Source organism: Microcaecilia unicolor, chromosome 6 (genome assembly GCF_901765095.1).
Source record: "Microcaecilia unicolor chromosome 6, aMicUni1.1, whole genome shotgun sequence".
Taxonomy (NCBI): domain Eukaryota; kingdom Metazoa; phylum Chordata; class Amphibia; order Gymnophiona; family Siphonopidae; genus Microcaecilia; species Microcaecilia unicolor.
The window spans coordinates 264558033-264570036 of NC_044036.1; the positions used below are offsets into that span (position 1 = coordinate 264558033).

The following is a 12004-nucleotide window of genomic DNA, read 5'->3' on the forward strand; positions in this document are numbered from 1 at the left end:
CTAAGTAACCTGCCCAGGGTCTCACAGAGCTACAGAGGGAATTGAACCTGCTTCCCCAGGATCTCAATCCACTGCCAACTATCAGGCTGCACAGAGAATCAAACACGGTTTCCCAGGTCTGCAACCTGCTGCATTAACCATTAGGCCACTCCTCCACTCCTCTTAGTCAATGAGTCATACAATGCCATTTGTAGAGGTCTAGAGGCATTTTGATTACTTATATAAGTCACATGGCCATATAAAGACATTCGTGTAGAATGCTAAGCTGCCATTATAAAATACTGGGGAGCGGTATGCTTGGTGTGGTGCCCTTAGCTTGGTGGTACTTAAATTTATGGTGTTATGAGAGAGAGATTCAAGATGGCTGCCGCGCAGGTTGATTGCTGAAACGCTCTTGTGTCTATGAGCAAATAATTTTTGTTTTTCAAACAGAAAATGCCCCACTCTAAACGAAAAGGAATTGTGAGATTGGTACCTCCACCCACCTCAACTTCTTCACCAGCTCAGACGTTCCTTGAGCGTTTCTTTCCTGGCGCTACCAGACTGCAGCGAGGAGCGGATCCCATAGCGGGGGAAGCCGGAGGAGCGGAATCCCCGCCGGGAGAGGAAGTCTCCTTATCACCACCGTCCACCTCGCTTATTCCTCCTAGCCCGGCATCGACAGCGGTCCTGGTGGGAAACCCCATCGGCTCCGATGACGTGTCGATAGGGGCGACAGTGGAGGACCCAGGCATGCAAACGGTGACTCCGGGCTCTGTGGGTAGTTTGATTACCACGGTGCAGACCTCGGAGGTAACTCTACAGATCTTGAAGGTGATGTTGGACCAGATTTCCACCACGCTACAGAAAACGTCAGGTGATGTGGTCAATTTAAACACTAAATTTGAAGAATTACAAAGTACTGTAGATTCTGTTAAGAATGATTTATCGACGCAAGTCCAAGCTATAAAGAAAGAAGTTGAAACCCTAAACTCCTTTAAACATGTGGTAACAAAAGACTCTTTGGACATTAGGAATAAAATCGAACAACTTGAAAACTTTAACAGGCGCCTAAACCTCCGTCTACTCAATTTTCCAATAATAGCGGGGGAAACTCTAATTAATATTTTTCGGAAATACTTGATGGAAGTTTTGAATATTCCTTCAGAGGCTATACCTCCGCTAAACAAGATTTACTATATTCCTGTTAGAAATGGGGGTCAAGGTCCTGTTAAAGATAATCTTGATTTGCAAAATATCTCTGATATTTTAGAACAATCCTCGGACATAATAGTGAACAGAGCTACAGTCATTGTATCGCTCGTTTTTGAGCAAGATTATAATACTATCTTAAGACTCTACTTTAAAAACCTTAAGTCCCAATTTTATGGTGCTAAGGTTTGGGTATACCCTGACGTTACTAAGTCAACTCAGCAAAAAAGGAAGCAATTTCTTTCTTTAAAACAAAATATAATTGATATTGGAGCTTCCTTTTTTCTTGCATAGCCGTGCAAATGCGTGGTCAAGCTGGCTCAAACAAAATATAAATTCTTTTCACCGGAACAGCTAAAAGTGTTTATAGAGATGAAGAAAGTGAAGTGAAAAGTAATGAAGCACTGGTTAATAACAGCCTATACCTATGAGATTATTCTTTTTTTTTATCTTCTCTCTTTTCTCTCTCACATCACTATTGTGGTCTAAGAAAGGCTGTAAAATATTATTTTGTATAAATGCACCAATAGATATTTTTCTTTAGTGTTAAATACTTTGTTAGAATGAATGGAACATTATTCTTTTATATTAATTTTTGCCTATATTTCTCTTACAAGGTTTATCCTTGTTAAAAATGTATTAAAATTATAAATAAATAAATAAAATTTATGGTGTTATATAGGAAGAGTATACCTTTTTTGTCACTGCTTTTAAATATATAATGATATAAGTTATTACCAGTATATTAACTTTTGAAGTTTGTTTTTCTACCAGTGTTCCCCTGACACAGGCAAGAAACCACAACTCAGCTGAGACCATGTGTGCAGTTGGGCAGAAGAACAGGTATGATGATTCTGGACCCAGCTCTTAATTCTGGGGCTGGCTGAAGGAAGGACAATGCATAGCCTTTGGAAAGGAATCCACGCTGTCACTCATTACATGCATGCATTTGTACTAGGCTCTGAAAGGAACCAAAGTCCATGATTCTTGGCAGAGGGATGTGTCTAGGGTACAGAAGTGAAACAAATTCACAGTATGGTACAAGGGCTCACAGTAGCCCTTTCAGCTCAGTACTGAGCAACAGTAGCTGCCAATCAGATAAATCGAATAAAAACACAATAAAAACAAAGTGTGTCAAAAATGTGTGGCTGGAATGCACCATTATCAGATTGCAGATAAACAGCACCAAGGTTTACAGTACATGGATATATTGATTTCTTACAGCTGCCTCTCATTCTGCTCCCACAAATACTAAGCTCATACTTCCACCCACTTTCTGTTATGATCTGCCATCAAATTTTTGTTGTGCTGCTGTTGTGGGAAGAAGCACAATTACAGAAGTACTGTCAATACCCAGAGTTAGCTCTTCCCTTTTACTGGTCCAAACGGTAAGACTATCAGATAATGTTTAATGACAACTATGTTCAAAAGCTGACTGTGAAAGGCTCCTGAGTTCAAACTAAGAGTTATTTTAGCCATGGAATACCTCTAAGGTATTAGAGCTATCTGTTGTAGCACTTCCAGTATTATTGCTTGAGTTTGAAGATACAGTTTCATTTTTTCCTTCATTATCTGATTTTTCATCAGAACTCATGCCTTCAATATCTGCATCAAAGCCAGTAGGGTACCCCATTGCTTGCAAAACCTAAACAGAGCACACAGAAAAACACAAATCATATAATTTGTTAACTCTGAAAAGAAATACAATGTTACAATAGTTAAAACTAACAGGAAAAGAAGTCAGAGCTTAATACAAAGAAAGGAAAGAGGAACAGTGCTCAGCACTATATCTGGAAACAACCTAGGGTCTTTTACCAAGGTTCTCATCAAAGGCAGGGGATGAAGATTGCTTTTCTCTTGGATATGAGGACAATTTTCAAAACCATTTTTTGTGCGTAAAGCAGTGTTTTCCTGTGGCACGTTTTTGAAAATTGCCCTTCCTCTTTGCAGGTTGAAGAATGTGTGTTCTACAATACAACAATGCGCATGCTTTCACCCACATATTCTGGAAATGTTCCCAAGGCAGGATTAGGGCAGGGGTAGGGGGGCAGTTTTACAAAGTACAGCTTTCAATTTTCATAAACTTATGTATGTTTTGGCCATAAACCAAATTCAGATCTCTGGAGATAACTTTTTTCAGGGGCAATAACAAAGCAGAGTTCTTCAAATAGTTTTCTTTTGATTATTGCAGAAAATCCCATGAATAAAAGGTACCTAAGGAGTCTGTACCAATGTGAGTAGTTGATTATTGCCTCCTCCATGTCTCACAGTTTGGAGTGGATCTTATAGCTTTCTGGAGGCTGTACCAAGCCAATGTTTCTCAATCCTGTCACAAAGGAACAATTAAGCAGTCTGGTTTTCAAATATCCATAAGGAATATGCATAAGATAGGCTATCATATATTAGAAATTCAGTGCATGAAGCTCTCTCTCATATATGGAATAACTGTATCTTACCTGCTAATTTTCTTTCCTTTAGTCCCGCCAGACCCTGTGGGTTATGTCCATCGACCAGTGGATGGAGACAGAGAAACAAAGTAATTTCATGTGATTTGCCCTATAAGCGCACTGTGCAGGTTCAGCAAGTCAGTATTTTGACTGACAAAGCAATGGCCCATGGTAAAGATTCCATTTGGCGTATAGTTGAAAACGTCAAGTCTCTATATTATGTGCAAGAAAGCTGGAAAGACTAAGCTGCTGGAGAAAAGCTGAACTGTATTAGATGAAAAGAATTAAACTGTTAGTCAGACATTCTAGGGTGTGGGGGGTAGGGTCTGACTGTTCTGGTGAGAATAAAGGAAAGAAAATTAGCAGGTAAGAATTTTTCCTTCCTTAGCGTCATCATCACAACAGTCCAGAACCTGTGGGATGTAGCAAAGCAGTCCTGAATATAGGTAGAGCCTAAGAACTCTCGATAGAATACACTACAGCTAGCATCAAGAGTCTAGATCTTCTCAACACAGAAGAGAAATGTATTTTAAGATCAATGAACAAGAAAGGTTCAGTGCACTCTCCTATTGATAGTCCAGAATATATAGATTCCTCCCAAAGAATAATCCCCAAGGAAGGCAGGCTTGCCAGTCACCTATGGAAGATACCCGGTATATCTCTATTCCTGATGAGGGAGAAACAAATAGCTAAGATTACTGGAGAAGAAAAGAAGTATGCAATGGTAGTGCTGTAGGAAAGAAGAAGGTGGTATCAAGAAGTCCCTAAGTCCCAAAAGGCAGGAAGCGAAGAAAAAACACAGAGTACTCCAGAAGTAAAGAGAAGACATTAAGAACTCCCCTCTACGTAAAAGGACTCCTGAAGGAAAAGCTCAACAGAGATGACCAAAGTTCTCTAGATAGACTCAATGTTATCGCAGGTGAGGAAAACATCAAGAGATACAGGACCTGTTTCAGCCCAAGCAGTGAATTGGAATTAGTGGAAGAATAACAGTCCTCCCCAAACTGAAGACCAATCTGGAATTACAGCCCTGTGATTTCTGTGAATCTTAGGAAGGGGGTGCAATCATAGAAACTTAAAATTAGAAGAAGGAAGAGCACTGCTGAAACCCCGAATAAGAAAGCTACCTGCTATGACATACAGGTAGGATAACACAAAATGAATGAGAACAGAGTGAGAAGAATGCCAACACAAAACTTCAGAAGTAGTACAACTTCTGGTTGGACAGAGTAGTTGAATCGTTTGAAATAAGAACCAGATAAGGAGGAGACTCATCACTGGAGGCATTACCAAGGTAGAGCAAACCACCATCCAGAGGAATCAGACACACAGTAATAAGGCAGGGTTGAAAGATGATGACTCCTCCCCCAAGGGTCCACGGCTTTAGAGATGTGAATACACATGCTCATGCAACCACTTGGAACTGCTGCCATTCAAGGAGAATATGAAGAGAAACTAAGGTAATGGAGAAAGAAGGTCAGAGAGGTTGACTTAAAAGGTCAGAGAGGTTGACTTAAAAGGTCAGCTTCCAATGCAGAAGTAGATTAACCAGCTAATTATACTCTCCTTGATCTTCTCGCTTATTTCTTTTGTTTTGTAACTCTTATAACCTGCCTAACATCCTGAAAGCTATTGAAGTGGTCTAAATCCAGGTACAGTGGGCACTCTACTCCCTCTGGAGAGCCTACACTTTACACTGGTACTCAAAGCAATGAATGGAAAAGTGACTTGCATATATGTGTTTTCCTTATTTATTTATTTATTTATTTATTTATTGGGATTTATTAACAGCCTTTATGAAGACATTCAGCCAAGGTGCTGTACAACAGGTAGTGTTTAACATTTAAAACTTACAATTTTGTTAACAGCATGACAACAGTAAAAATGAGCACATATAAAACACAAATACAATAAGGGGCTCATTTTCGAATCAGAAAAACATCCAAGCAGCAAAAAGTGAATAAATTCTCATTATGGCTTTTATCTTGTTTTGTTGCAGTGATAGAAGCCCGAGAGAAAAGTGAGTAGGAGGCAGTGAAAGAAGCCCGAGAGAAAAGCGAGTAAGAAAATGTGCAGCAGGAATCTGTCTGATGCCTACATTGAGTCCAACAGCAGATAATGGGGAAATCTGTTTACAAGTCAATTACATTGCTGGAACAGCAATCTTGGTTGATAACTTACACAAGACCCTAAGGAGTCACCGTGGGATCTGAACCATGGCTTCCCTGGTTCTCAGTCCACTGAAATAAGCAGGGTACTCCTCTAGCTGTATAAAATAATTACTCAGTTCCCATCTGAGTATGAAGACAAGGGCTTGCAAACAAGAACAGACTCTTGTGCTAATATGTAGAAGATGAAGATATGAAAACTCAGCACCCAGATGGTTTGAGTCCATGCAATAGACTGAGAAAACAGGAGCCGTGGACCTGCTGTTAAGTATAGTTTTCCAAATCTCACACCCTCAGAAGAGATGAGGTAGTACAAGAACCCCAGGAAAAAGTAGCTGTACCAATTTTAAGGCAGGATACTGCAATGGGAAATGAAAAGGTGGTGGCTGAATAGAGAGAAGGCTCTGTACCATGGCATCCATCCTAAAGTCCGGCACTGCCAAAGGGAAGACAGATCTCCCAACGTGAAAGTCCAGTTAATTCTACATTATGTTTCCTTTGAATGTATTTAATATCCAGAGACCAACATTTAAGTTGGGATGATAGAGTAGAGATTAAGGGAGGGGACTCTGTCTTTCTGGTCTTAATCCAAAAACCCAAGTCAAAGAGAAGGGAAAGCACTGGAAGCTGAATATTCCTCTCTAGCTTTATGTCTTTCTCACTGTAGAGATTCCTTTGCTCAACTGGTCCAGGAGCTGGCCTCAGAGAACCTCTTGCCCAACCTGAAACAGCATGTCAACCCTAAGAACCCCTTTCAGGGAAACAGAAGAGTTAAAGAAAAAGGAATTTGGATACTACAAGTATTTCCAAAGCCATATTCTTTCCTTGCATACTTACTTTCATGCTGAAAGAAAGCTTACCTCAACTTAACCAGTTAGTTCTGGCTCATGAGCTTGTTCAGCCTATCCAGCTAAAAAACCGCATGATGAACCAACATCATCCACTGGAAACAGAGAAATACTACATTTTTGTGCTTTCACGGTGCCCTTATTGGGTAAATCACAAAGAACTACTTTGTTTCTCTGTCACAGGTTCTAGATTGGCCTGGTGAGAACGCTAAGGAAATATTGTGATAAGCCTGAAAACCTGACTTGGTGTACCTCCATGAGGGGGTTGGGAAAACTGTACTAAGCAAAGCAGTCACAAGAGAGGGAAGGCAAGAGCAAAAGAAAAAAAAAATTCCACCACAGGTTTGACCCCCTAACCACCCACCTTGTCAATGACAGCTGGTATTGGCTGGGTTGTGTCTGGCTGAATACAGCACTTCTGTGGTGATATTACCTATATGAAAGGCCGTGCAGCTAAATGAAAGGCCTGGAATAGGAGACAAAGACTCAAGTATAGGCCTAGAAGTGGGGAGAACAGATTAATAAATTGGGTAAGGGAGCTAATCAGGACTACTATCTCATTAGTCTTTACTTGTATAAATTGTCTGGATGCTTAGCTTACAGACTCAAATGAACCAACAAGGAATATGGCAAACCAGGCATTCAGAATAGCTTAAAATGAGTAGAAAATATAGAAGATTGAAGTATTCACTAAAGAGCATCTTTTATCCAGGGTAACTGCAGACAGAAATGCTAATTTGTAATCTATATTTTTAATCCTAGGGTTAATAGTGACTAGAAGAAGACTTGAAATGAAAGTTCTCTGCTTTAGACTATTTAACAAAGTTACTCACGTGTAGTCAGTGTTCTCTGAGGGCAGCGAGATGAATTATCTTGGGTGACATCATGTGATGGAGCCCATGCAGGAACACTCCCCATCATCTATTCTAGAACTTTTGGAAGCGCCTCATTGTGCATGCACATACCTTTACACCTGTCACTGCTGTGTGAGCCAAGCAAACAAACAGTGGATCAAAAAAACTCCTCTCTCAGATGGTGTTGTTGAACAAGGTCTTTATTCAAATAAAAAAATGACCAGTTCAGTTTAGTATGGATAGCTGATAGAATTCCACTCCAAGGTGAAGCGGAAGGGTGAGTAAGCATATCTATCCTTCTGTCCTCAGAGAACACCTGCTACAAGGGAGTAACTTTGTCTTCTCCAAGGACAAGCAGGATGATAATACTCTTACTTTTGGGAATCCATAGCTACCAGGCTGGCTGCCTTGAACAAAAAAAGAGCAAAATAATGAGGATTGCAACAAGCAAAGCCAGGAAAACATCTCTATCAAAATGACGGTAGATAGATTTAAAATTTTATTTTAATTTAGGCAGTCTGGAATACGAAGAAATGGGCCTAGGAGAATAGAGTTGGATTCTAGACCCCAAAGAGATTTTGAAGAACTGTCTGACTGACTGTTACATCGGGAATTCTGTTCCAAATAGTAATAAGATGCGAATGTATGGACTGAAGTCCACATTGCAGCTGTCCTCTCTAGAGGCTGATCTCAAGTAAGCAAGCAATGCAGCCATGGCTCTGATATTATAAGTGTGATATGACCCTCTACAGGAGGGGTCAGCAACCACAGTCCTCAAGTTTTTAAAATTTCCACAATAATATGCATGAGGTCTATTTGCATACAGTGGAAGCAGTACATGCAAATCAAATCTCATGCATATTCATTGTGGAAATCTTGAAACCTCAACTGGGTTGTGACCCTTGAAGACTGTAGTTGCCCACCCCTGCTCTAGTCAGCCCAGCTTGAGCATAAGTAAAGGAAATGCAATCCCCTAACCATCTTGAAAGTGTGCATTTGCTGATGGCAGCCACCATCCTCTTTGGAGCAAAAGAAACAAACAAAAAAAAAATGGGTAGATTTTCTATGGGCTTTAGTTCGCTCCAGATAGAAGGACAAGGCTCTCTTGCATCCAAAGTGTGTAGTCCTCTTTCACCTTAACAGGCATACAGCCTAAGGAAAAATGTTGGTAGATCAACTGCCTGATTAAGAAAGAATTTTGACACCACCTTACAAAGAAACTTGGGATAGTAACATAGTAGATGACGGCAGAAAAAGACCTGCATGGTCCATCCAGTCTGCCCAACAAGACAACATATGTGTAAACCTTACCTTGATTTGTACCTGCCTTTTTCAGGGCACAGACCGTACAAGTCTGCGCAGCAGTACTTCCCGCCTCCCAACCACCAGTCCCACCTCCCATCACTGGCTTTGGCACAGACCGTATAAGTCTGCTCTCCACTATCCTCGCCTCCCAACCACCAACCCCTCTTCCCCCCACCTGTTCCGCCACCCAATTTCGGCTAGGCTTCTGAGGATCCATTCCTTCTGCACAGGATTCCTTTATGCATATCCCACGCATGTTTGAATTCCGTTACCGTTTTCATCTCCACCATCTCCCGCAGGAGGGCATTCCAAGCATCCACCACCCTCTCCGTGAAAAAATACTTCCTAACATCTTTCCTGAGGCTGACTATTCTACTGTTGTAAAAATTTGTATAAGGTGGATCAGCTACTACAGTCTTGAGATCACCGACTCTGTGTGCTGAAGTGACTGCCACCAAAAATAAGACCTTCTAGGTCAGGTACTTCAGATGAGAGGTATCAAGTGGCTCAAAAGGAGCTTTCAGTGGCTGAGGTAAAAATTACATTGAGATTACATGAAACCATAAGGGGCTTGATGGGAGGCTTCAATAGAAGCAAGTCCCACATAAAGCGAACTAAAGGCTGAGCAGACATAGATTTACCTTCTATACGGTGAAGAGTGCCAATTGCACTGAGTTGAACCCTAACTGATTCAGTGTTAAGACCCAATTCTGATAGTTGTAGAAATTATTCAAACAGTTGTGTAGGACAGGAAAAAGAATCTAGGGCTTTGCCCTCATACCAGATTCAAATCTCTTTCATTTGAAACCATATGAATTCCTAGTGGAATCTCTCCTGGAAGGCAGCACAACTTTGGAGATGCTCTCTATTAGGATGAAGGAATCAACTACTAACCTCTCAACATCTGAGCTGTGAGAGCTAGGGACTGGATGCAGGAGGGATCCTCCATCCTGGGAAACACTCCAGTCTCCACAGATCTTCAGAGGTTAGCTCTGGAAGAAGAAGGGACCATATCTGCCTTGGTCAATGAGGTGCGATCAGGATCATGGTTCCTTGGTACTAATTGAGTTTCAGAAGATCGTCACTATAGAGAGGTAGGAGGAGAGGTGAACAGAAAACCCATTCCCCAATGAGAAGAAAGGCATCTGAGGCATGTTTTCTGTGAGATCCTTATTTAGGGAAGAACTGAGGAACCTTTTTATTGAGGTGAGAGGCAAAAAGTATGTCCCACTCTTAAAAATCATCTGAGCTACACCCATGTCCAAGGACCACTCATGAGGTTGCATAACTCAAGTCAGTTTGACTTCTAGATAGTCTTTCCCCACCAGATGACACTGCACGTCATCCCATGTGAGATGGCCCATTTCCACATCCTGACTGCTTCCTGACACATGAGGTACACTGCCTGTGTCTCCCTGCTTGTTGACACAGTACATTGCAAACTGATTGTCTGTTTCAATTAGAAAAATCTGGATCGCCAACTGATCTCTGAAAGCCCTTTAGAATGTTCCGGATTGCTCTTAGCTCCAGGAGATTTATATGATACATACTCTCCTGAGCAGACCACAGACCTTGAGTGTGGAGACCTTCTACATGAGTTCCCCAACCCAGGTTTGATGCATCCATCGTTAGAGTCTTCTGACCTGGAGGAATTTGGAAGGGCACACTTTTGTGAATAAGTCACCAATACAGGGGACTCCATGAGAGTAGTCATGACAGATATCACATCTTGCAGGTTCTCTCTGGTCTGCAACCATTGTGAAGACAGTGTCTATTGAGTCCAAGGTGTGCCATGGGCATTACATGAAAAGTGGAGGCAAAGTAGCCCAGCATTCTCAACATCTGCCAAGCTGATACTATACTTCCATAACTTAATAAAGCTTGAGACTCTATCCGCTCCTAAAGGAGAGCAGAGCACGCTTGAGTCATATCCAACAGAGCTCCTATTAACTTCAAGTGTTGGGATGGTTGAGCTAGGGACTAGAGGTAGTTCCAACATCTGAATGGTTTTGCACATTGATTCTTTTGCTTCTTCTCTGTGTTCTTGATCTGCCAATTGTCCAAGTAGAGAAACACATGCACTCCCATCTGTGTAAAAACACTTTGATGACTGCTAAGCATTTTGTGAACATTCTGGGAGCTAACGTGAGATCAAATGACAGTATATAATACTGGTACTTGGATGTATCCATATGCAGGTACAGGCATCCTTTAAGTCCAGAGAGACAAGCCAATCTCTTTTCTGAATCGTGGTAAGAAGGATGCAGAGAGACACCATCCTGAACTTTTTGTTTGGTCAGATATTTATTCAGGGCCCTTAGGTCTAAGATTGTATGATATCCCTCTGGGCTTGCTGGGATGGAAGTACTTGGAATAAAATCCCTTTCCTCTTGCCCCTGATGAACAGGTTCGACTGCACTGGTTTGCAAGACGGAAGACAGTTTCTGATGCTGACAGCTTACTTTTGATGCTCCTGGTGAGCAATTTAGAGGAGTATTTTCCAAATGAAGACTAATCTGTCTGGACTGTTTTCAGAACCCACTGGTCTGAAGTTAAAATGGGCCACCTTGCCTCCTTCGAACCAGAAGGTCATCTAGGAGGGTTACTGGAACTGAGGTGATACTGTTCTAGAGTCAGTCAAAAGCTCACCCCTTGTTTTGACTGGGGAGCTGCTTGGGATTTCTAGGTCCTCTGCTGTCTCATTTGAGAGTGAGGCCTGAGTCACCCTTGGCAGGGTGGAAAGGGGGAGGATACCTATGCTTGTGAGACTAGTAGGATCTCCAATGCCCTCTACTGAAATACACACAAACCAATACAGCAAAGGTGACAAATAATCACATGACGACACTCTACAAAGTTCAAATGTTTATTGTCATCTAAGACTTAACATGGGCCATGTTTCGGCCACAAGGCCTGCATCAGGAGTCTCAATAGGATTTATGTAATGACAACGTTGTGATGTGCAGCAAAAAAAATGAAAAGGCAAATGCCAACTCGCACTGGTTATTGAAAAACACTTGGTCAAGTATTTCACAGAACAGTTATGATGCTGCGAGTGCTTGTTATTCAATAACCAGTGTGGGCTGGCATTTGCTGTTTTGTTTATTGCACATCACAACTTTGTCATTACATACATTCTATTGAGACTCCTGATGCAGGTCTAGTGGCTGAAACATAGCCCATGTCGAGTC

The 12004-nt window shown here is 41.5% G+C and overlaps 1 protein-coding gene across 7 annotated transcripts in view; it reads right to left on the reverse strand.

Annotated features, from left to right (window-relative positions):
• STRBP (spermatid perinuclear RNA binding protein) overlaps positions 1–12004 on the reverse strand; it is a 482484-nt gene that overhangs the window by 64563 nt on the left and 405917 nt on the right. For all 7 annotated transcript variants that reach the window (XM_030207341.1, XM_030207340.1, XM_030207342.1 and 4 more), the window contains one exon: positions 2678–2836. In XM_030207341.1, coding sequence (XP_030063201.1) covers positions 2678–2836 — 159 coding nt within the window. The remainder of the gene's footprint in view (positions 1–2677; positions 2837–12004) is intronic.